At 37.3% G+C, this 25,665-nt stretch overlaps 1 protein-coding gene across 4 annotated transcripts in view; it reads right to left on the reverse strand.

The window, feature by feature from the left end:
* Window positions 1-730: 730 nt before the first annotated feature.
* ATRX (ATRX chromatin remodeler) overlaps window positions 731-25,665 on the reverse strand; it is an 84,314-nt gene continuing 59,379 nt past the window's right edge. For all 4 annotated transcript variants that reach the window (XM_065643563.1, XM_065643562.1, XM_065643565.1 and 1 more), the window contains 13 exons: window positions 24,255-24,385; window positions 23,871-23,959; window positions 23,523-23,695; window positions 21,130-21,283; window positions 20,748-20,851; window positions 18,611-18,719; window positions 17,382-17,559; window positions 15,809-16,003; window positions 7,543-7,692; window positions 6,239-6,364; window positions 5,204-5,299; window positions 4,506-4,634; window positions 731-3,661 (listed from right to left, as the gene is read on the reverse strand). In XM_065643563.1, the coding sequence (XP_065499635.1) occupies window positions 3,383-3,661; window positions 4,506-4,634; window positions 5,204-5,299; window positions 6,239-6,364; window positions 7,543-7,692; window positions 15,809-16,003; window positions 17,382-17,559; window positions 18,611-18,719; window positions 20,748-20,851; window positions 21,130-21,283; window positions 23,523-23,695; window positions 23,871-23,959; window positions 24,255-24,385 (1,913 nt within the window). In that variant the 3' untranslated portion in view covers window positions 731-3,382. The remainder of the gene's footprint in view (window positions 3,662-4,505; window positions 4,635-5,203; window positions 5,300-6,238; window positions 6,365-7,542; window positions 7,693-15,808; window positions 16,004-17,381; window positions 17,560-18,610; window positions 18,720-20,747; window positions 20,852-21,129; window positions 21,284-23,522; window positions 23,696-23,870; window positions 23,960-24,254; window positions 24,386-25,665) is intronic.

Consider the following 25,665-nt stretch of genomic DNA (forward strand, 5'->3'; position numbering starts at 1 on the left):
GCACCGTGCAGGACTGTTCTGTACGGGATGCTTGTCCCAGGTCGCTCCCAGCCCAACACAACAGCCAGTACATCCAGCCTCCCCCCCCGCCTTCCAGCACAGTTTTCAATAGAGTCGTAAGGACATGTAAAAATGCATTGCTCACACTGCCCCATAAAGCACCATTCAGTTCTTTTCACACCGATTTCCACAGTACCTGCCCTTTCTCAGCTACCAACACCTTCCCAAGCAGCCCCAGCACCGGCCAGGAGCCACAAAAAATTTCAAGTACAGGGAACAAGTGTAGAGGCAGATTTAAAACACAATTGTCGTGTGAATTTTTGCATAGGAAAGGCTTTTCTTGCCCGACGGGTTGGATTTAGTAACTAAGAAATGGAGAAGTACAATTAGGAGGTTAAAACATGCAAGTAGGTTATTCTAATTTGACCAAGAACTCCACCTCGCTCTTCATCTATCACTGCCAGGTGATAATTCACTCTTCATTTTTAACAGGCAGATTGGCAGCAGAAGCTACTATTAATTCCTGTAACTTGAAAACCTGGACCATGACTATTTTCTCTACATGAAATTAATGGCTACATGCAGTTGTAACAGGCACCTCGCTGCAGAAAAAAATAAGAGCTTAAACTCACAGTGCAGTTCTCAAAAGCCACATTCTCAGCCGGTATCCCTGGGGAGTTCACGCTGTATTGCGAATGTAGCACAAGGCACGTTGATGTATTTTGGTCACTTTATTAAATGAGATATTAAATAGTTTAAGTTTCAACTACTAAACAGCACTTTGAATGGTGAAAACACAGATAGTATATCGTCATACTTGAATGCTTCTTCTCTTTAAAAACACATTTCCAGTCCTTATATATATTACAAAACAGCCTTATAGGAAGAGGTGACACCTTTTCTATAGTACTTAAGATATTTAATACAGAACTGAAAAGCCATCTAATAGAAACAAAGGCAAGTCTTCACAGCTGTATGATTTCAGCAGCCAAAGCTGGTTGATGGACTGAAACATTACTATACAACTGGGACAAAACATATACAATATCACAATACTAAGCAAAAACGCTTTACATCCAAAGGAATAAACAGGTTACAAAATGTGGAGAATTTAGCAGGCAAAACTGTATTACAAGCAACATTTTTATTTGTCATCTTAAGCCATTTCACCTAGTTAAAACATCTAAAACAAATATAAAAATGAGCCTTTTATTATCTTATTGATGTATGTTCTGTCTTTAAATATTTTTTAAAGCTTGATGTTATACTCAAAGCACATTGTTATGCGGCTAAAATGTCAAGTGAGAAACATGTATGCAAAGTGGTCCAAGTTTTAGTTCAATGCTTATCTCTGCTTTCTTCTTATGCGTTAGTCTTCTGTTATCCATAGTTTTGTCCAGAATGAAAAAAATGTGCCTTTAAATGTTGCCTAAAACTTCCACATTTAAGTCTCTGAGTTACTGTAAAACTCCATTGAACATTCCCAGGTTTGGTAGAAAGTATTTCTCTTATTCTCAACGCGTAGGAATATCGGTGAGAGTTGCCGGAGTACATTTGCCTTCAAATGTTTGTCTCAAAGTCTCACACTTTGTTTCTTCTAGTGTAATACATCTCTTTTTGCTCCCCTCCACCCAAATTAATTGTAATCGTAGAGCTGGCAAAGCACTAGAACATACTGAGGTTCTTGTGTGGTATCTTGTAACAAAAGAGTCCAAGACAGCAGCTTGTTACCTGGTTTTCCAACAGATCAGACCAACTTGGTTCAGGTCACAAACCAATTTCCGATCGCAAAATCGAAACATCGTGGAAAATTTGCATATTTAGATGCAAAACCCACTTGTTCATTCAGGGCAAGAACTCAAACTCCTGCAAGAAACTTCCCAGAAAACGAAACAATTGTCGCTCACGTCGGCAAGTCAGAAGAGTCCAGCAATATCTGGAGCAAACGCTTGCATCTGCTGCTTTCTCCAGAGTTCTCTGTGGCCGATACACCACTGCCTCAACTGTTCCTGTCACTTACTTTTACCCCCAGATTATAAACACTTTTTTTTTTTTTTTTTTGGGGGGGGGGGGGGCGGGAAGAATCAACCAAACTATATTCAAAGAAAAGCTCCATTTGTATTTAATTAGATCTTCATAAGCACAAAAAGTCTGGGTAGGGAGAGTGCTAATGATATATGATAAGCCAGAAATTTAATCTCTGGTCTACATTAAAAGCAAACAAACCAAACAAAATCAAGCTCTTTGTGTACTAAACCTTGTTTCCACACAAATGAAAGGGAATGGGGAGGAGTGCACAACCAAAACTCTTTTCTAACAGAGGAAAAGTTATTTCACTGTTCTGGCAGCTCTGCAAGTTGCTACAGCACTTCCTTTGTATTGATTCCAGATCAGCAATAGTTCTGCCACTTTAAAGTTGTTTGTACAACAGGGTTTGATGCTGGCCACCATCACTATTTTAACCCCCCAAATACCAGGAATTTCCTTTTCTTGGCCCATCTCCCATTGCCGGCAATGGGAAAAGACAATAGCACCAGCATTAAGGAGTTAACAGAAATGTGCTTTGTATTGGACTCGCGTAGAGTAAATCAGTGTGTGAAGGAAAAACATCTCCAGCTCTTAAGAGCATCATTTGTTATTCCATCACATACAACTGAAAGTAAAAAATGGCAGAAGACTAGGGAAGAACCATCACCTTCCCCACGTCGCTATTTAAGGCTGTATACACAGTTTCTATATGACTGCACAACTCGAAAGCTTCTGAGCAGTAGTACTTAAGAATATTGCACTCAATTCTGTTTCCAAGAGTATTTTCAGTTCCTATGTTTCGTTCAGCACAGATAATATAGTACAAGTCCAGACCTCAGTCAAAAGGAAACTAGACTATTTCGGTTATAATATTCCCACTAATATAAAGAAATGGGAAAGCAAAAAAGTATTCCATAATTTGAGGAATCAACTCTAATCAAGAACTCAGCTGTGTACAATTCACATAAGGTAATACCGAAACACACAGACCTGCAGTCCTTCCTAAGCTGCTCCGACGCGGAGACAGCCTCGCAGCTCCTCAAAGCAAGCGTAGGAGTTTCAACAGGAAACCTGCGGAGATGCTACTGTTACGGGAGGACTTGTTTTCACTGAAAACAACTTGTTATCTCCTGTACTCAACATATGTAAGAAGATTCTAGGCAACATCACTGACGACAGGGAAAACATCATGTCCTACTTAAACAAAACTGAAACACTAATATGGAACATGGCATTTAAGGGGACCAACCAAACTTCTTTTTTTTTTTTCCTTTTTTACAGTTGAGTTCTGTTAAGCCATTGATTCCTAAAAAAATAAAAGTTCTTTCTCTGATTTTAACATTTTAGTGCAAAATCACATTGATTTCCCTTGGGAAGGCCCTGGATTTTTGCCTCTCATTGGGGGTGGTGCTCGTTGTAACGGTGGTGGTTGCATACCGCCAGACATGGACTGATACATTCCTCTCATATCTATCTGTTGATAGTTGGAAGGATTCATGATTAAATTGGGAGGCTTTGGCATCATAAGATGACTCATTGCTGCTTGCTGGTAAGACATCTGCTGCTGCTGCTGCTGATTGTACTGCTGCTGTAGTCTTCTGTTCATGAGGATCCTCTGCACACAACCGATTAACTGCGGAGGGAAAGCAGAGCTGTTGTAAGTGCACGACCCCTCTCAATGCTCCAAGTATCAAATTCAGAGTTAAAATCAATTTGTTAGGGATAGTATGGCTGAAGGAAAAAAGCACCATTGTTATTACCATCACTAATCTGATGGTATTCACAAGCCGATTACTGTGGAAAGCATTTAGTAACACCATTTAGGGCTAGGTTCTCTTAATGACTTGCTGATATTATTGCGTGCAGCATTTAGGAGAGTCGCTACAGCAACATGCACTGTACTGTGAAATTATTCCCAGGAACAAGTTACAACATTATTTGTCAGGTAGCATTTAGCATCCCTTTGAAAGTCCTGCATGCAGACTGTCACTAAATGTTTGCTTGCCTAAGAAAACACTCTTCCCACTGATATAATCTGGGCAACTTTCAGATTTAGCAAAATAATTCTAAGCTAAAAAACCATTACTGATACTTTCTAAGATGTGTGTTTTGTAAGCTGCACTCTGAGCTCTGGGAATCAGATTTCTCTTTAAGCCTCATGACCTTCAAGCAAACGACTTAACGGGAAAATCTGGTGAGTGGTTTTTTCAAATGAACTTCTCATGGAGGCTCCTCCGATGAGGCTGCGCAACGCGATCCACTGCAGACGTCACCGTCTCCCGCCGTCACGTCACGTACAGCGTTACACAATGCCAGCAAATACTTTACGCATTGAAACACACATTCTCTAAGTACATATTTATGTACCCAAACGTATATTTCTAGTTCATGAAAACACACGCACACGTGCCAAGTCCATACTCAACATCCCAGTTCAAACGTGGACAGTTGATCAAATAAATGTTAAGATATTTTACCATCTGTTGTTTAGTAAGGACATCGTTATAGATGGCTTCTCGGCGCTTGACATCCAGCTCCTGGCTTGCCTGCCTGCTCAGTGCCAGGGCCTGGACTTGGCTCTCTGTGAGGTTTACATTTTCTTTCCACTGAAAAGGAAAAAAACAAAAACGAAACCTTCTTGGCACCGGTCACTTCAACAAAAGCGTAATGGTAATGGAGGTCTTGCATTATGTTCGGAGTTGCATCGAGAGTTAAAACACAGCCCAGTTTCCAGTAAATGCAGAATTATACTTCACCAGAATCAGAACAATGAGTTATTAGTTCTTCTAACTGCTAATTAAGGTAACACACCTCTAGATTACTGGGAGCAAGTGAGAAATGTGACAGCCCAAGATATATAGATAAGGACAAGATATAGGAAATACACCTTATTTGTGTATCATTATTATTCTTATTTGTAGAAAACCAGCATTTTCAGAGCATGGCAAATAATTATGCATCTAAATGGCTAGTCCTCCAAGGCCTTACGTCATCTAGATACCATTAAGAGTTATTGCAAGCTGCAGGGATAAAGGTCAATACAAACTGGAAATTACATTCATTAATAATGCAATTAATTAGCTGAGAGACCATATACAATAGCAATTTCTTTGACTGATAACGTTTCACATTTTCCCATTCCTGAATTAAATCTGCAGTTATCCATTTCACTCACTATGGTTGAAATGATGTCTTCGAGGGGCTGAATTCTTGCTGAAGTTACACTGTTGGTTGCTTCCACAACTTTCTCTCTTCCTTGATTAATAAGCTCCTGAGAAAACACCAGAAAATTAATTATAAAGCACAGATACGGATAACACATTTCTCTGCCAACCTTTTATAAGTTTTCTTCATCTTTGCTTTGGGTACCTAGACTTCAATTACTTTTTTCTCTCAATTTGCACAAGTCAATGAGTCTAAGCATCCACACAAGTGAATTTCAGCGTAGACTAATTGAACAGCATGTATAAATTCGCCAATTTGTACAGTGGACAGTATTTATAAAAGAATGGTTTTTTTGTACTCAAAGGTTTTCAGATCATCACAGGAGTGCTACATTTCAACCCAGTCAAATGGTCTGTGATACTCATTTTAAGGATGTTACAGTCTCAGCTCACTCTACGGGCTGAGAATACTATTATGCTTAATTATCTATTGTGGCATAATACTGGCAATATATTGTGTATTATTCCTTGGGTATATTCAACACAAGCCCCCTGATTTGCACACTTTGTTAGAGGTTTTCAATTCTTTAGCGAGACTCCTCACCAGACACTAGCAGGGGTCATACGACAACTGGACTTCAACTCCTGCAGTTTACAGCCTGGCATCTTATTAGGGAGAAATACCCCCAGCTACTTCAGCTGAGGGGGCAAACCAAGACCTGAGAGAGCTGAGGAGCAGAGCACACGTTCCTCTCTCCCGTTCCTTCTTGGAGAGAAGACAGATAGCAGGAGAAAGCTACATGTGGTAATTAATGTCTGCAAGGAATGCAGTTAATCTGCCAGAATCCTGAGGTACTACACAGGTACGGGTTTAGATGCACACAAGTTAGACTGCAATATAGCTACACACACAAATATTTAAAACAGGAGATAATTACATAAATATCAAGATATTTAAGAATGACATTAGGCATTATTTGTGACAGAAGAATACATGCATGCTTACAGCAACACAGACACGTTACACCGGCTGCACTGTGACTTACCTCCAGCTGCTGATTACTCATTGCTGACAGAGCACCCAAATTGAAGGGAATATATGGTGTTTGAGAGTTGAAATTCGTGGGAATCATATTGGTCCCAGCTGGCATGTTGAAACGCATAGTCAAGCCCTTAAAAACACAAAATGCACTTAGATTTGAATAACTTTGATAATTTCAGTCTTCTATAATAACCCATTTAATACTCTGGGCAGACAACTCAGCCCTTGGAGAAGACTACGCGCGCGGTACATTGCACATGAAGGCTAACCTGCCTCAGTAAACTGAAGATCCTTTCCAAACCTCAATTTAAAAGGACATTTTAATCACAGAAGAACCTAAGTTCTAGTCTTGAGTAATATGGGAGCTTAGTGTAATTATAATTATTTGATATACCAAGAAAAAAAAAGTTACCAAGGCTTATCAGTGTATCTTAAGATGCATTTTTTATATTGCAAACCCACTACTTGAAGTTGAGTTTGACCTGACTGTAATCAAATTTTCAAGAGGTGAAATGTATAATTTATTAGCAGGAATAAAAAGCTCATCTCCCATTTGGATTTCTCACAGGGCAATTTCAGTGCTTACTGTATTGTATCTTCCTACTTCTTCTCCCTCTCAAAACTTTCTCCAATACTCCATTTCCTTTGTCATTTGTTCACTCAAGAAGGTCAGCGGCAATTTATACAACCACTTTTTGTACTTTCAGATTACTGATCAGATCTGAATACCATGCTTTGCCTTTCCAGGATCTATTTGCTATTAGACTCCAGTTACACCAGGTTATCATATTCCTTTTAGAGTAAAAAGATCCCAAACCTGTAGCCAATTTACAATTCTCTTCATTCTACCATCTGCTTAAATATCAAATAAACAAGACGTGGGGAATAATATTTTAAAAAGCAAGCTTTTAGGTCCTTTCTGACAGATGCTTCTATGTTCGTGAGATCATGGCAAAAAGTTCTGAAATCAATTGTATTCCTTTAATGGAGCTAAAAATTTCCCTCAAATGGTAAAAGAGAGGTATCACACAGGACACCAGTTACCTTACGAAATAGGAAAAAAAGTGTGTGTAAAAGGAAAAAGTAATTTTAAAATGAAAGTAGCAAAGAAAATACACACAAAAGACCAGCATCGGAAGAGCAAACAAGACATGCTATCTCCATTTTTCACATGTCAAAATTTTCTTTACATATCAATTACTTAGCCTATTAGAAAATTGATTTCCTCAAAACAATCTGAAAAGGTAAGTGGTACTTAAATCTGGAAAGGTTATTTTCATATATATAAATGTGATTAGATAGCTTTACCTTCTTTTCTGCTTCATATTCTGCCCATGCTGCCTTCCTTTCTTCTTCAGTGAGTTCCTCTTCCTCCTTATGGTCCAGGAGTGAATCATGTTCGTGATATCCAACTATATACTCTTTATTGATTTGAAGCAATTCTGCCAGAACTGTATCCTGTTCAAATGAAAAGACGATAACATCAGTAGTCCCTCAGTAGCTCTATGATATTCACTCTTTGTGCATGCCTAACTTTGACCCAGTTTCACAAATAGCAGCTCAGAGCACTTCACAGCAAAACAAAATGAAAAAATAATTCAAAAGTACAATTTTCCTCAGAGGGAGGGTAATGGATTAACAATCTGCTACAGAGATGACAGTCCAATCACTTAATGAACCACAGGAATGCACTCAGATTCCACAATAATAAATGCGGTTTAAGAACCTAAAAAGAATGGAATGTGCTCAATGTTTTTTCCTTTGCTTCGGCTGGACACCTGAGAGGACCTATCAATAACCTATAATAGAAAAAGAGCACCTCTACTGGACTTAAAACACTAAGTAGTACTTTGGTCCATCAGCTGCCCAGCAGCATTCAACAGAAAAGGCTCCTTTCTTAGGACTGTTAAGATACATGTTGAGATAAATAGCCCCCCACCCCTCTGGACTAAGAAAGGTCAAACCACTGCTATGAATCGGATTTGATCAGCAGGTTGCAATTTAGACCTCTACATTCCACAATTTCCCTAATGCTTAAGTTAAGGTTAACAGAAATATTTACAATGTCCTTTATAATGGCAAACTGTTGTGAAGCTTTTGTTCACAGACATACTAACATTTTACATACATATATCTGTCCTTTTATTTACATATACATATAAAAGAAAACTCCAGTTAAGCTCAGTATTCGGTCTAAGATTTCTAATACAAAAAATTATACACAAATCCTATTAGTGCTTCTTGAAACGCAGAGTTACCAGCCTATTGAGTATCTCCCAGATAAAATAAAAACAAACGAGCTGCTAACCAAAATACCGAGTTGCTACTGCCCTTGTCCGGACTACAGATGCCACATTATGATAGATCATTATCTCAATTCAAACGTGACATAAAAACAGATAGAGAAAATGACTATGAAGAGCTGATATTTAAGGTAGGTAGTAATGGCTTTGCAGTCCCCACTGAGTCAGTATTTCACAGTTTTTCAAAGATGCCTCTTTATGTTAAAAGAAAGGTAATGCTGCAAAGGATGAAGGGAAATAGGTTCTACAGGACTACTGGAAGGTGCTCATGCTGCATCACAAGAGTCCCCTTTTGGAGATAATTATTGAACGTGTGTTTTTTAAGTGCTCTTGTAGCACTGATGAACTTGCCAAATTAAGAGAGCTCCAATCTATCTCCGCGTTCAGTCTAAGACTCATAATACAAAACCATCTTATTGAACTTTCAGACCAGTCCTGAAAAGAAGTACCGTGAATATACTGAATATACTTTTTGCAGTAGAATTACATGAACACCTACAGACCCACTCCACTTCATACCCTTGTTCTGCTGGCATTTGTAGCAACAGGAATATCAACTGTCCTACCCTGACGTTTTATAATCTCAATAGAACAATAGTAAAGAATGGCTTGTACCCACGAGCAAACAGATTTTTGCAACAACACTAGGAACGGGATGTGGAAGTCCTGACCAGTCGTTTTACCACAACAGCTACAGAAAGTTGTTTGTTTCTGTGTGCATTTAAAACCCAATTAAGTTACCAATTCTATAAGCTAGCCTTTGTTTCATCCTTCTGCCCCCTGGTCTCCCTAAATTTGAATCAATCCTCTCAGCACCAGCTCCTCAACATAACATTCGGTGTAATATTTGCATGACTAATGGGCACAAAAGAACAAATAATGGTATTTTGGGGGTTCTGGGAGAGAAGGCAGAGAGAGAAAAGGGATGAAATAATAGGATATGATGAAAACATCTAGAGGAAGTGGGTGAAGAAGTCAAGAAGATACCACAAAAGTAAGCTAACAGAGTTAAAGAGCTCTCAGCATACCATAGCTATACATCAGTGTGGGGAGGGCTCCTGGACACGCACATACATTAATTTCCACGGCAACACTATTATTGAAAACAATACTGGAATATAATCCACACTCACTTAGCCAACAGTCTTCAAAATGTGGTTTAAATTACATCCAACTGTGTGTTTGCTTTTCTTTGTCTAAACTTTATTTTGCATTAACTTTAATGGCGGAGCTTGAAAACTGGGATACGGGAGGTACTGCCATTCAGTTAATAAAATTTTACAACAACAACAAAATTTACCTTATAAAGAAAAGAAATCAGAGTAATTATTCCTTTCATTTGTTTACCTTGTTGACAGAATGATTATCAATTGGTTGATAAGCTTTAAAATGAAATCCTGGCAATGAATGAAAAAAATTAAGAGATACTGAAAAAAGGTTTTGAATTTTAAAAAAGGTTTGTCTTTTAAAAATCCTGATGGAAATTAAATGCTATGGAAAGATACATGTATTAGAAAGGAAATCTTCCATGAAGGAATGTGAATTCTGCTGTTAAGTCATAAATAAGTTTGTCCTCAACCAATTGAACGTTTAGTACCAAGGTTAAAAATAAAAATAAATTTAAATAAGCAGAAAATTCTTCCGATTCTGTGATCAACAGCCTTCCAAAATTCACAAAATTGTCCCCTAGTACAGAAGTAAAGTGAAACACATGCCCTGGCTATGTCCTGAGGTAGTATAAAATAATGATACACTATATCCCACTGAATCTGAAGTATTATTTTAATCTGCTTTTCCAATCTGCATTACATGACCTCAACTGAGCCAAGTTTTCATTTCACATAAAAATGTGACTGTGACTCTAATCCACTGAATCTGGGGAAGAATAAACGAGGAACAGGGAGGGCAATAGTGCCTGTCCCGAGGGACACGCACTGTCCCCCCTTTTGTCTTTGTTCAGCTCCCACCTCGTATCTACTGCTCTGAAACACGGATCACACTGGCTGAGGAAAGGCACAAGTTTTGCACTTATCACTGAGTCCTGCTATCAGTGTTTGTGGTGAAAACACTTCTTCCCGTTAGCTGCATATTGCTCAAGTCCACCCCAGTACAGAATCCTTTGGGAGACGAGTGCTAAAAGTCTGTGAGAACCTATTTAAAAAAAACCCCCAAAACAATAGTCCAGCCACAAATCACATTGATTTTAAAAAAAATACTCCAGATGCACTCTTAAATTCAGAGCAAATAAAATGTAACACCCAAAATATAATACATTAAAGAGAATTGTCTCACTTTACACCAGCTTCTCCTTTTGAATTGCTTCTCTATAGAAATAATAACAAAACCTTTTTATGCCTTTAGCCTGTGTTAGATAATAAGTCACTACATTTGCATAAAACTATTGGCCTATATACAGTAATTATTTCTATACTTAAATACAGCAAATTCAACTGATTACTCGGTCTTAAGACACCTGTTACACCTTTTTTGGACTGAATTTCGAAAAGTAGCCCTTTTCAACTCTGGAGGCATAGCGGATGAATGAAATCGAACAGTGGGAGTGAAGACTAATTTAATAATTAATGTGAACAACGTTCATAATGCAAACATCCTGCTAAAACCGAGTATCTGCATTGCTCAAGCTGCAGAAGCTGTTGCAGCGGGGTAAGGGCAGAGGAACGGCGCTGTGAAGTTACGGTTCAAACGCAATCTGCATTTTCCCCGGAGAACCTTACGCCCTGGTCCTCGGCAACCTGAAGGTCTCGTTCAGACCGCAAAGGGCAGAAAACTGCTGCTCAAACTGAAACTTTGATAAGTTTCCAGGAAAACTACATACTGCATATTTGCCGTGTGACTTTTTGTATAAAAGGGCAACATTCAGAATCTTCTCCCCACTTAACAAAATTTTCCAAGAAAACTGGCCTTTGACTGCAAGTTGGACTATTGCAAAAACAAAATTCTCAAGGATATATTTAAAAAATCAGGTCGTATTTGTTTCTTCACTCATGTAACAGCTTTACTTCTGACTTTTAGAACAATATAGAAGGAATTATCCTAACCCATTAAAAGCAAAATAATTAAACCCCCCCCCTTTTTTTTTTCCTTACATGAAAGAACTTGAAAGGTGTGATAAAACTTGGGGTTGCAAAAAGAACCTGACTGCTCAGCTCTGAACACACGGAACACACCGCAAGAACCTTCCTGCTGGGGGTGTCACCAAAGTCACAAAGCTCTTTCTCTGACTTAGCAGACATCCAATTGAAGACCTAAAATCCCTCTAGGTTCATCCACATTCATTCTTAGACGGTTGGAAAAAAAGACGGAAAACATCATTCCCATTTTCACCTAATTCCTATTCAGAATTCCCTCGAAAAAGCAGGCTTGGAAGGGGTCAGTGCTTAAATCCGTATTTTCAAACATCTTTCTTTGAGGAACCTGTTCTTTCAGAGCTTAGCTGTATCTCCACTTGACACTTCTAGTCGTCTCTTTACGTGGCTTTACTGTGCATTTCACACCAATTCTAAGGATTACAGTGGTAATCCCTTACCTTACTGTCTGCACAACAGTAAAAATCACACAGTGGTATCATTGTTCAACAGACTACGCTTTGAAGATGTAAAAGAGGCCTGAAGACAAGGAGAGACGATTATACCCCCAAACCTGTAAAAGGCAGAACTAAAGCCTTCTTTTAGCCTAAATGCCCATTTTGCTTCACTGGTAATTATAAAGGAACAGCTCAGTCTTTGTGGGCGAGGGGGAGACAGCTCAATGATGGAAGAGTCACACAGGTAAAGTTTGTCTGGCCTTTGTTTCCAGCTAAGAGCTGCAGAGATCAGGTTGGGTTTGCTGAATTTACCATGAACAAAGCATCAGAAGATCAATGCAACATGATCTTAAAGAAAATTTTAATCACCAAGTGCTGTCTAGTTCATCCATGTTACAATAAAATGTTTTCTTTTTAATAAACTCTTTTCAACAAGTGCTATGAGTGTGCTGTTAAATTGATTTCATTTTTTCAAAGTTTCATAATTATAAAGCTAGATCATGCACCTCTACCAAGATTACACTGAAATAAGGAATAATTAACTTTCTGAATGAATAACCCTGCACAATTTAGAGAATAGCAACCATTGCAGTGTTTCCTATGGCTGATACTTCCTTGTGATTGTTTATGTAGGATTTTAGAGAATTGGCTAGACCAAAAAAAAGACAGAATAGGAAGTAAAACTTAAAAGTTAAACTTCCGATGTTATACATAAGGCATGAGCCACAATTCAATTAAGCAGTTCACAGGAATCCAGGAAGGAGTCACTACAGCTACTGGATTAAGCTCAGTTTTGTGTGCAAAGCAAGAATGTAATTGTGGATAAAATGAAAACAAAAGATCCCAATCAGCTGAGCTTCACAGGGAAGACAAAAGCAGTAAAAATAATTTAAAAACAAGTGAGATCATCAAAATAGTAAATGTAAGCACCAAACAAAACCGAGTTCGTTGATACAAACTCCTTTGTGAGTGTTTACTACCTTGGCACTAAGCACCATTCATCAGGCACGGCAGGTCAATGCCAAATCACCAGAGAAGTCACCATAAACGGAACATTTTTCCACAGGTGAAGTACCCAGGACTCAATCGTGGTAACTCGCCACCCAGGCACATTTGATGGCCTCACAGGGCAGATTTCACCCCTACCCTCAGCTCCCTGCCCAAAGCCCAAATCACAAGCAATACTTTACATTACATCTACTGATTTTTTATTAATACTCCCAGAAACACTTTGATCCCCTCTAACACTTTGAAGATGTTTTCACCACAACTATACCAACACCACATGTAAACACCAACTACCAGCAACCAGCCAAAAATAGGCATTTGGAATTATGTGCTTCCTACAACACGTCGCATCTGCAGCATCCAGCATCGCTCCTCCTCCCTACCAAGAGTAATTCGGGGGGATGAAGAACGGGAAAGAGTATTTGGGGGTTAGCGGCAGCTTCCCACGTCCTGGGTGGCTACCAGCAATGCAAAGCCCTCCCTCCTTTCAACAAGGAAATACGAAAAATGCTAAGATAAGACGAATCTGTCTCTATAGCCTCTTCAACTAAATTTGCACACAGTATGTACTAAGATGCACATCTTTAAAAGGACAAAATTCCAGTCGATATCATTTGCTAAAGCCATGAAAAAAAGAGAATTCCAGTACACAGAATTTCTCTATTTACAGCCAGGGACTTGGTTAAAAACTTGTATTCAACTTAAATTATACAAACCTTACATTGATGGTTGGAAGGGAATTAATATGGAATTTAATATTTAAAATTGAATTAGAAAGTAAGTTTGGAGATTATAAACTTTCTCCTTTACATTATACTTCATTCATTCATTATTATTGTAAAAGAGAACAAGTAACTTTCAAAATACATTAATTGCGTTGGATTGAGCAATGCTGTGAGAAAACATACTCGGTTGCTTCATAGGTTTTCAACCTATTTTTATTTTTTTTTAAATAAGCAGCAGCAGCAAATGGTGACGCATTAGCTGTGAGCTTGTGGAAGCACAATGTATATGGCATAAAATAATTACGAACATAAAAAAGATAAAATAAGTACTATTAATTACAACCTAAAGGAAGATGTTTTAGGAGGTAAAAAAATGAATTTGCCAAAATGAAAATGTACAACATACTAAAAAGGTAGAATAAAATTTTCAGTTATTGGCAATTTACTGCTTACAGTGAGAAACACTGCAATAAAAAGAGCTTAGATACAGTCATTAAAGTTTGCTTTCAAGGGTTTTAAAGTGCATGTGTAACAGTGACTAACAGTTATTGGGCGAACACTTCCCAAATCCCCTCGGCAGCTGCACCCACACTGTAGGTGGTCTGATAGACTGTTTCACAGAACATTTCAGAGGACTACTAAGAATGCCAATGTGATGCCTGAACACAATTTATTATATTACAGCGGTCTACCGATAGTCTAGAACGGAAAACATACCATTTTTCCTTGGAAATGAATAGATTCATAAACTGGAAAACTTCCCTCGGACACCCAGACACTGTATAATGACCTAAACACGTGAGTAACTCAGAAATTTAACCAGTTAATCAACTTTAGTCCGCACATTTACATGTTACTGTTCACTAGCTATTCACCTGGTAAGAAGCAAAGATAATTGCAGAACAGCTTAATGATGAGTTAGTCTTTAGCAGACCACATACACAAAGAATATAAATTAGACAAAGTAAAAAAACCTTAGCTTAATCTTAAAAACAAACTGACTTGGTAAAAAAAGAAGAAAATAACCAGTTATTCTTTCCCCTGAAGTTTACTCCTGCCTGACTGTAAAAGTGATATTTTTTATAATTCAGTTAGTAAATTTTTCAGTTCCCTAAATATCACATAGGATACTAAACCACTACTATGTAGAGCAGTGACAGTGAACTACTACTACACATCCCATATCCATTACAAATAGATTTAGGGAGGCCTCAGTGAAAACAAACCATTGTGACCTTAATAGCTAATTTAGCACCAAGTTAGAAAAAGGTCTGACATCACTACTTCATATTAGAGTACAGAGTATCAGTTCTCACTAAGTTGTGTACGTGTCTACAAAAATGTCACTGGTCTGCTAGTACTGGCTACACACAGATTACAAAATCTTAGCATGTCCAATTTTCCTCATTTAAACACTAAGCAAGTGCAACTTATCCCCCATTTCCACCGTATCTATTAAAGGTCCCTACAAGAAGAGTTAAACAAGGAACTAAAAAACCAAGAAGGCCTGGCAAAGGAGAGCACAGACTCCTCAAAAGTGTTACCTAGAAGATGAAAAAATAGACCTTGACGTACAGTATCATCTCACAGATTCGTTATCACAAATCGAAGTATCATCAGCACCCACTCGGATGTTCATTTGAATCTTGGCTTCCACGTTTTCCAACGGTAAAACTTCTACTCTCTCAAATTGTGTGAAAAAGTTTTTTGTTTGTTCTGGTTTAAAATGTTTGTCTTTTAACTGAAGATCTTTTTCACATGCTGCCAATTACATAGAAGGGAAACTCATTATCTCGCTCATTATACCATCCATCATATTAATTACATATTTCATTGTGTTACCTGCTATTCACCTCCATTCAAAGTAAAAACCACCGCTCTAAAGTGAAAACACAGCACTGTCCTCCTTCCAAAATCAAATACCCCATGTCCCTAAACAGATGTACTTTTATTTTTTAATAGCATAGAATTCCCAGTGATGTGCATCAACTTACTTTTGGCAACATTGGTGTATCTCTCTTCTTTTTCTTTTCTGAATTAGGGTCATCCAGCAAATCTGGCTCAAAAGTGTACAGCTCTGTCAGTTCATTCATAGTAAAATGACGTTCAACTTGCTGTTGGTCGACAACCCGGAAAGACAACGACTGCTTTGTTACCTGACGATCATAGATCTTATCTTCCATCGTTCCCTAAAAAACAAAGAAACTCACTTTCACACAACTACTGGACCTTCTTGTCATATAGGAAAAAAAAAATAGATAAAAAATAGCTAGAATAATAACATAACAGTGCTCTGTTTTCCTCGTTTCCTTGACTCTGTATCTACAGTTACCTGAAAAAACACTTTGTTAGCTGAGGAAAAACGAAAACAAAACCTTCTGGAAGCAAATACAAAATAATAAAAATTGAGGATGTGGCAGATGTCATCTAGCTATTGACTAGAAAGAAATGTATTTTTTGAGTAGTGTTTTGAAGCCGTAAGTTTTGCTTCCATTCCCCAAAGTAGGCTTATGACAAAAAAATGGCAATTTCCACAGCATGTACCTTATTTTGATGCTTTGAGCAGCCTGTAAAAAGCAAAACAGATACCATATCACTGGGGTGGAAGGAGAGGGGAAGGGAAGCAGTCAAGACTAATTCATCACAGCTGTGTATGAAAAAATTAGATCCTTGATGAAAAAAGGAAAATTACTTAAAAAAAGACTGTGAGAACAGCACAGCCTGTTCTGAACATCGTAATTTCAAAAGGATATCAACAGTTCTAAAGTGCATATAGAAAACTACAAAAATAGACTGAAGCCTGAAGAAAAAAACCCATGTTAGACAGTAACATGTTACAAAAAGTAATCTGTTTAAGTTGGCAAGGAAAATACTTGATCAAGAGTTAAGTAGTTACTGGGAAAAGGTCTTCACTCTATAACACCTGAAGAACTAGAAAATGAAGCAAGATACTTCCTAACATAAAAAATGGCATTATACGTAAAAAAAGCAGAGATCAACCACCATAAGAATTATTATACATCAGAATCATTACACATCTTTACTATCTATAGGGTGTGATAGAAGTTTTCAAATCACGACTGCACGCCTTTTTATAAAAAATTCTTTCGTTCCCTGCGTTTTCACTCCTGCTGGACTGTCAGGGGCCCACAGAGCAGGGGGCTGTAGAAGGCAGCGACACGGAGCAAGGCTCTTGCCTAATGACAGCCAGCCCCAATGCCGCCGATTCTATTAAGAATTCTTAGTGGTGTGCAAATTAAAAAAGCTGAGAACAAGACTTCCAGTCTGGATGTGTGAATCACTGCTAGAACTCCAAAATTTGTATTACACAAAGTGTCAGACAAAGTGGGTTTAGCAGGAAATTATTTCAGGTGTTATTTATTTCACCAATCTTTCCTTCAAGAGCTTCTTCAGTGGCCAAATACTGCTGCTGCTGGGAGACAACTGGATCAGTGCGGACCACTACAGACCTCAACACAAGGCAAAAGAGTTACAGGCCAAATAGTCAGAGTTTACAAATTTGATTGCAGGACCAGAATATCACAAAAATATCAGACAGAAACCTACCTGAGCCAAGAACCTGTACACAAACACAGGTTTGTTCTGCCCAAAGCGGTAAACCCTGAAAATGCTCTGGATGTCATACGATGGGTTCCAAGAAGCATCAAAGATTATTACTCTATTAGCAGCCACAAGATTAATTCCGAGGGAACCTGCTTTAGTGGATATAATAAACAAGCGGCCTCTGGAACAGAGAAAAGTTGCAAAATTTTAATATTTTGGAAAACTACTATTGTTCCCATGTTGCTGTGTTACTATGGAGCTGTTCATACGCTGAAATAACTCAGAAACTTAATTAAAATACCATATTAAGCATAAAACAGATGCAGAATTTACAAGGACAACACTTTTAGCAAAACATACACTCCCACAAATACAGATCAGGGCCTCTTGTAAATCAACTGTCAACAAAAACTGGTGGGTAAGAAAAACTTTTCGGTTTTGCATTTTCCAACTCTAACAAAATTAGTTATATCAAATTAAACTCTAATTTTAAACAGGCATAACCCAGGCTAATGAAACAGTTTCCTGGCTAGAAAAAACTTTCAGAATAACTCCAGAATGACACTGCCTCTTTGACATATCTGCTTTTTTGAATACTGTCTCAGGTTCAGCTTAAAATTAGCTCTTGACAGATACTTGAGAGAATAAACTGTTTCAGAGTAGTATTAGTTTATCTTGTTCCACTTAACTTTTTAAAATAAATTTTCTGTACGTTATAAATGACTGCCACATAACTGCGTATTTCATTTTTAAACAAATCTAGGAAGGTGAAGCGCCTTAACTTCCTTAAACGTGTACAAGTTTGTATCTAATCACCTAAACAAATTAGACCTGAGACTCCCAACTCAATGAAGAGAGAGAAATCTGGAGACAGAGCTGTGTGCTTCTGAATGGCCAAGCGACTGCTGTCTCCTGGCCAGATCCCATGGGTCTCTGACCTTCCTACATCTTTATATCCTAAGTAATTGTAATAAAAAGACTGTCTCTGATCCAAATTGCTTACAATCTAAACAAGCACAAAACCAGCAAGGAAACACTGAACAGTTTTGATCAGGAACACAGAAGCCTCTTGTTGGTGGTACGTACTTTTTGTGCAAGTTCTGCACCTGACAACATTGTGATATTTGCTGAGCCTTAAGAAGTCATTGAGCTAACATAAGTAACACAGAAATAGGGAACAAAAGAAAGAGAAGGGGGAAAATAGAGCATATATATACCAGAAGAGATCTCACCTCACATTAGTCTCATCATTAAATTCTTCAGCCCATTTCTTTCTTGACTGAGCTGTAGTTGAACCATCTAAGCGATAATAATCAATGTTTCTGAACCACTTTCCTTCACCTATAAATGTAACAGTCAAATTAGTAAAATGCTCATTGCGTAAGTAACCAGACTGATATACTGGATATACACAAGTCTCTAAAGAGTAAAAGAACAAATATGGAACATAAAATATACTATTCTCTGACATTTTAAAACAATGGGAGAAGACTCTAGGTTATTCAAAATTGAGAACGTTTTTGGAGGATATAGGTGCTTCCTGCAGGCATGCCTTGAAAATTATGTAGTGAAGCTCACATAACAAAATGTAAAATATTCAACATGACAGAAAATAATAGCAATTTCCTTTGTGACGACAATGATCATCCATAAGCCTGCAATAGCTCCTATAAACCCTAAACCAATTTTGTCTAAAATAATTCAAAACCAGAATAAAATAAATGTTGTCAATATAATTTTACCTTGCAAAAAGTATCCAGCATCTATCACTATCCATTCCTTCTTAAGATCTTGGTAGTTTTCACAAAACGATCAAATGATATTAAACGAAACTCCTCAAAGCAGTTTTACACAGATTGGAACTTAAAGATACAAATTTATAATCAAATTATGTTCCAAGGTTAAATTTTAATTAAAGTATTTGAAAAGACCCGAGCTTTTTTGGGGGTAGTTGCTCTCATTTTTCGCTATTTCTAGTCGTACACACATATTTGGAGAGATATTCCTTGACTTGGAGCCAAAGTTAATTTTAAAAAGTAACTACATCTAATCTTTAGGCATTATGGTACTAATTATACTTTTCTAACTGATCTGTTTAGTTTCATGTTACACACTTAGCATAAGTAAGTCTCTCCCATCCAAATACATTCATAAGGAAATGCTCAAACGGAGATTTCAAAAATCAAGTTATAATCATTTTGGAACTGAAATTCAGAAAAATGTCTTTAATTGTCGGCTACTTCTTGATCGATGGTGGAAAAAAAATATATAACTGATAGCAGATTTTCTTCTCTTCCCAGTTCACAAGTAACCTTTCATTTTCTTTGGCCATCAAGGTGTATGTACACAAAATGAACCCCACTGTGTCATCAATTATAAACAAAGTGGCATTTTTTAGGAGACACTGCAACTCAATACAATCAACTATGAGAAATAAATTGTTGAGTTGTGTTGGGAAGGTCTCTGTATGGTGAATCTTGCTTACCGAAAGAACTACTGCAAATGAAAAAACCACCCCTTAAAACATTATCTCAGACTATAGGCACAAACTCCATAACATACAGACAGCTCATAACAGACACATGTTCAGAAGGAAGCACCAGCCAGAAACCACAGATCTGTGAGAGGTCGATACTGGAGACCTGGGGCTGGTATCGCTAAGCCACATTTCTCTTATGCAACTGCTCAACATTTTTACACTTAGAAATAAGATATTTGAAAGAATGACAGATTTGAAGGAATTCTTCAATCAACATGTAACTGGCAGTGAAACTTCACATAAAGATGAACTGCATTATCAGGAGCTCTGGAAGCATCTCCCAGAGTAAACAGAAGAAACATCCTACAGCAAAAGACGTGTCTGGGTACCGAGAAATTCCTCGCCATTTGAGCATCACTAGGATAATAAATAATTCAATGCTTTGCTCCCTTATGAAATCCATAAAACAATCTACTGCACTACACATAAAGCCTAAATTCACATTCTGTGTTGCCTACACACTGGTTTGAAGTAGTCTAATTCTGTTTCATTACTTCTCCTGCAGGAGGAAGGATCAGAATTTGCCACAGATCAGTACATAACACCACTTTTGCACAGAATTTAACAAAATGCCTTCTGTCCTTTCTGATGATGACGAACATTTAATCTGCTTTGGTTATATTAAGCACAGATGATACAGAATGCAATCAGTCCATAAGGGCAGACCAGAGACCACCTGCAGAGGAGACCAACAATCCTGCCAACTCCAGGAACTGCACAGAGCACACAATGCTTTTAAAGAAAGCAATTATTTCCAATCCATTACTTTCCAACTGAATAGAGACTGTAAAAGAGTTGTTAACTTTGCAATTGTTCAAGGTGACACTCACCTTTATAAATAGGAGGCTTATCTTTGTCAGTTTTCTCCCTGTTGGCCAACTCCAGAAAATCTTCTATCAAATCCAGAGATATTAAGGACTGGCTGAACACTAGGCTGAAAACAGAAACAGGGAAACACAGAATTCACCTCTGAGGTTATTTTTATTATTGTATTGCTTTATTTTTCTTCCCTCCTCACTCCAATACTACCTTGGGAAACAAGCAGCCGACCCTGGTGGAGTACATGCATGTACAGGAAAACTGATAAAAATGAATGTAGCATGCACACTTGCTTCAGAAAACTGAGCTACAGCATTATGAAGACTGAACGAAGAACACTATCAGGCTAACATATTTAAGATGTCATTAAAAATATTTCTGCAACTGACTTACACTTTGTCTCCAATCTCCTCTGCCATTCGAAGAATTTCAAAGAGAAGCACCATTTTCCCAGAATGTTCCAACACTTCAGCATCTGCATCGGTGACAAAATCTTTGTACCAATCTGGTGCTGGGCTACCAGGATTGGAAGAGGATGTAGCTTTGCCTATAAAAATCAAAGTAAAAAAAAAAAATTAGAAGATAAAGGCATGGTTTCCATTTAAATGCTTTGAAATGCCTGAACTACAGAATTGTTTCCTCATTATTAGGCTTAGCTCGTATGAAAAGAGTTAAATATGGCAAAGAAAAAATAGTGTTTGCACCATTAACAATTACCAGATGAGCAGCTATCAATAGCACGGGTCATCAATAAGGGTCAGAAATCCCCTTCTTGTGTTGCAGGATTGGACAAATGGTTCTACTATCTCCATCTTTTCCCTAAATATATTTACCAACAGTTTTGAAAATTCATCCATAAATGTTACAGCCATTGACAAGAGGCTTTACATAAAGCAAATTATTTTGCATCTCAAACAAACATCTGAAATTGCTGGGAAAAGAGCGGTCTTTTGCGCTACCTAGTCCGTCTATGAAGATGAACTTGCTGGAAAAGTGTTTCCAAATGTTACAATAATACAGGTGTTTAAGATGAAATCTGTAAAACATTTCCTCTTCTGTTAGGCTCAGATTTAGGATCTTTTTTCCTTAAGCTAATTTAGAAGACAACATGAGCATATAGGAAAAAAAAACCAAAACCAACAAAACTCCCCTCCACCTTTTATATTAATTCCCGATAGAGGAAACAACCCAAACAAATTCCGCAATCATATTCTGCCTTCTTGCAAAGTTCCTTAAGGAAGTTTCTTGTCTGCTCATCTGCTAACACACTATTACACTAACAATACCTGTAAAATACATACATGGGTACAATCCTATGTTTAACATGTTACTATCTTATAAATTGATTCTGTTCATTTGACTTAACCTCTTAAAAATACAGTTAATTTTGTTAATTTGACTTAACCCCTTAAAAATATAGAAGTACCAAAAAGAATTACAAAATTCAGCTTCTCATTGTAAATATACACCAAAATAACTATGCTCCTTGCAAAACAAGTCTGTTGGGGTCTGAAACACCCACTCAAGTGTCGGATGCAAGAACATGCCAATCTTTAACAACACTCCCATTGTTCATTGAGAATTCAACCAGGTGAAAGTATATATTCAACATTATAACCAGAACGAACAAGGCGGACAAGAATCATCAATTATCTTGATTTACATTACTTAATTTCTTTTATGATATTTCTGTGATCTTCAATTTAACCTCCTTTGCGTTAGAGTGATAAGAACTGATTAATTAGATTTATAACACTAACTTTTTTCACATAAAAACTTTGATCTATTGAAATTTTTGCTTAGCTAGTAGGAGGTGTGTTCTATCTCATGAACAAGTTAAAACATTTACATTTTCAGACTATGCACCACAAAATCCATCCTGACATACCAGTAAATTTCAGATCTTGACAGAACTCACATTTGAGCCTTCTTTCATGCAAGTTTTTAAAGAATGTATTTTGCAGCATCACCTTTGTTTAGAAATTCTGTATCTACATTAAATTGAACAAGGCTGCATGACAGAGGTGAACATTTAAGTGATCCAGAGACAGAAACTCATCCTGCCTATAATGCAAGTAATTATTTTAATACATTTAATCTGTATGTGCATGTATTTTACGCACACACACTCACACTCTTCCCCTTACATGTTTGCAATATGTTTGTCATCGGGATGGGGACCAAAAAAAGAAAATTCTCACCGTAACTCCCTAAAAAATCATTTATTTAGGTAAATCGATTAAGACACACAATAAATGATACAACTAGAAAACTAGCTCTATGAAAACAGACACAAAATACAAGCTAGATTATTAAAGGAAAATCCAGAAGCGACATGTACAGCTGTATGTAGCTTGAATAATAATCTTTAAAAAGGGTCCCATTCCTGCTGCATTGTATCTGCTTGCTCAACATCCATTTCAAATTCGAGGTGCAACAGTGAATGACATGCATATTCATCTTTCCATTAATCTTTCACCAGTATGTTTTAAAAAGACATGAAAAGCAGCACGGTTCCTCTGCTGACTTTGTATTGTATTTGTGAAATAAAAAAAATTAACCATGCAGCCTCCCTGACAGAAGACCCCTCAGTTCTAAATTGATGCCCCTTGTTTTGCCAGGATGAGTATATTATTAGAATAGCAGGAGCTGTAAATGTAGAAGCAGTTCATGGCATTAAGGAATTTGCCATTTTGCAACAAAGCAGAATTCCTGACAGCCCCCTCAAATTGCCTTTTGCAAAATGAAGCTGCCTTGTATTTTACCTGCTTGTACAGCATACTCACCTTCATCTGATTTTGCCACAGATGGAGGGTTGTTTCCAAGTTCTTCTGCATTTCCTTCTCCACCTCCACGAGATCTTGAATTCCAGACTTTAATGACTTCAACATCATTATCGCTGCCACTTCCACTTGAGCTACACTCTTTCTTCACTTTTTTCCCCTTGGATTTTTTTTTCCTATGAAGGTAACATTGTACACCCCATTATTTTGTAAAAATTCTACTGCTAGAGCAGATACATATACACTAACAGATATATAAAATAAAAAGTAAAAATTCACTTCTATGGAATTTATTTAGGTTCTATTAGGGAAATAAATCCAACAAACAACAACAAATAAAAACTCAATTACTTTGCATAATCATCAGAACTTAAGCTCATTGAAGTTTCATCGGAATCCGAAGCTATGAATTCATCCATACTGTCTTCATCAAAGTAGCCCTCAAAAGAGAAAAAACCAGAAATTTTATTAGGCATGCTCATCTAGAAGCTGTTATTAAACCTTTAGCCATCTGCTTATTCTTCATTTAAACAATGCTAAGTTCTACAAAGGGTTGGCCTTGCAAAATGTTTTAAGAATGAAAACATAGCCAGAAAGAAAAATATGACAAAAACAGCAGCAAAATTACCCCACAGCAACAAAGATTTCCATTAACTTGATGAAACTTTACCTAGCATTTGGCAAAGCTGCTTTGGAAAGTTCTCAATAGAGAGTATTTTGATACATCTAATTTACCTTATTTTCTTTGCTAATATAGTCCAGCTGCAAACACCACGGGTGAGTCCAGATTCTGCTCAACATCTGGAAATCCTGGAATAGTTTAGCTCCAGCTTTGCCTCTTCCACCTTCATTGCCACCACCTACACCTGACAATAAAGCTCAGGTTTTAGAACAAAGCCTTGAAGTAAGTTTGCCACATACTGTTCCCCTTTGAACACCCGTCAGCGAAGTACTGAGTGTTCTTTCCAGATGCACATCATTTTGTAACGTCTCTTGTAAAAGAGGTCAAATTACTGAGTCACAGGCATTTTTTTCCTAGTTAAAGTTGTCAAAATTAGATTTTCCTTTTTCTTGATAATGAGAAACACGATTACATTTTTACATAAAAGCACATTTCTACCGAGTATAGGAATGAATCCAAATCCTCTTAAAAGGACAGTAATGTCTATTTAGGTTTTGTAAAAACAGCTCTTGAAAAGCAGCCCCAGGTAGAAAACACAAAATAAAATCGGCATTTAGGTTTCAACAAGTTTGGCTTATTCTTTTGAGCTACCTTTATTTAATGACTTGTAACACTGCAATATTCTGTTACGACAAAGAATCTAAAAAAAAGCCCAGTCTATTTTTTCATTGTCCAAGCAGAAATTAGAGCAAAGAGAATTATATCTCTTTTTGGTAGTGTCATTTCTCATTAAGCAGCACATTAATTTCAGGTTCTTGAAACAGATTGTTTTTCTTATTATATGCATAATTTAAGGAATGTATACCTGCAAGAAAATAGTATTTATTGCGTCACAATCACCAAATGTCTACGGCACAACAGGCACAAAGCTTATTCAGTACTTTTGCTCAATACACAAGATAATCCCAGTAAACATCTACAGAGTAGAAATAGTTTAACAAAGCAAGTTCTTGCTATGTTTTAATCATACAATAGCTTCAGGTATCTTCCCATTTGTGTCGCCCATGACTTTGGGAAATGGAATTTTAAGGACAGCAACGATTCTTAGATTCGACTTCCCTAAACCTGAGGTAACATCACAGAGAAACTTCCTCTTAACATGTTTCAAGTTAACAAGTTCTATAGACTTTTTAATATTCTATATTGCAGAAGTGAAAGAAAACGTATCTTTTTCATTAAATGAAGGAAAAACTTGGTAAAATAACATGTAAGATGTGTACTTTAGTTTATACCTGTTACAGTGCACAGAAAGATGTAATTTTGAAAATCTGCAGATGAGAAGCAGCCATCCCCCTTCTATATCTATCTTCGGTAGCAAGACTACTTAATGAATATCAGAGTGTCTTTTGAAATACAGAAGTAATGCATGAATCGGGCATCAGCAACCAGCATAGAGCTTGGCTCTGAAGATGTGAGCCATGGTTTGCACAGGCAGCCCTCTCCCCTCTAAAAGAGGCAGTTTGT

This window comes from Caloenas nicobarica, chromosome 12, assembly GCF_036013445.1.
Source record: "Caloenas nicobarica isolate bCalNic1 chromosome 12, bCalNic1.hap1, whole genome shotgun sequence".
NCBI classification, from domain to species: Eukaryota; Metazoa; Chordata; class Aves; order Columbiformes; family Columbidae; genus Caloenas; species Caloenas nicobarica.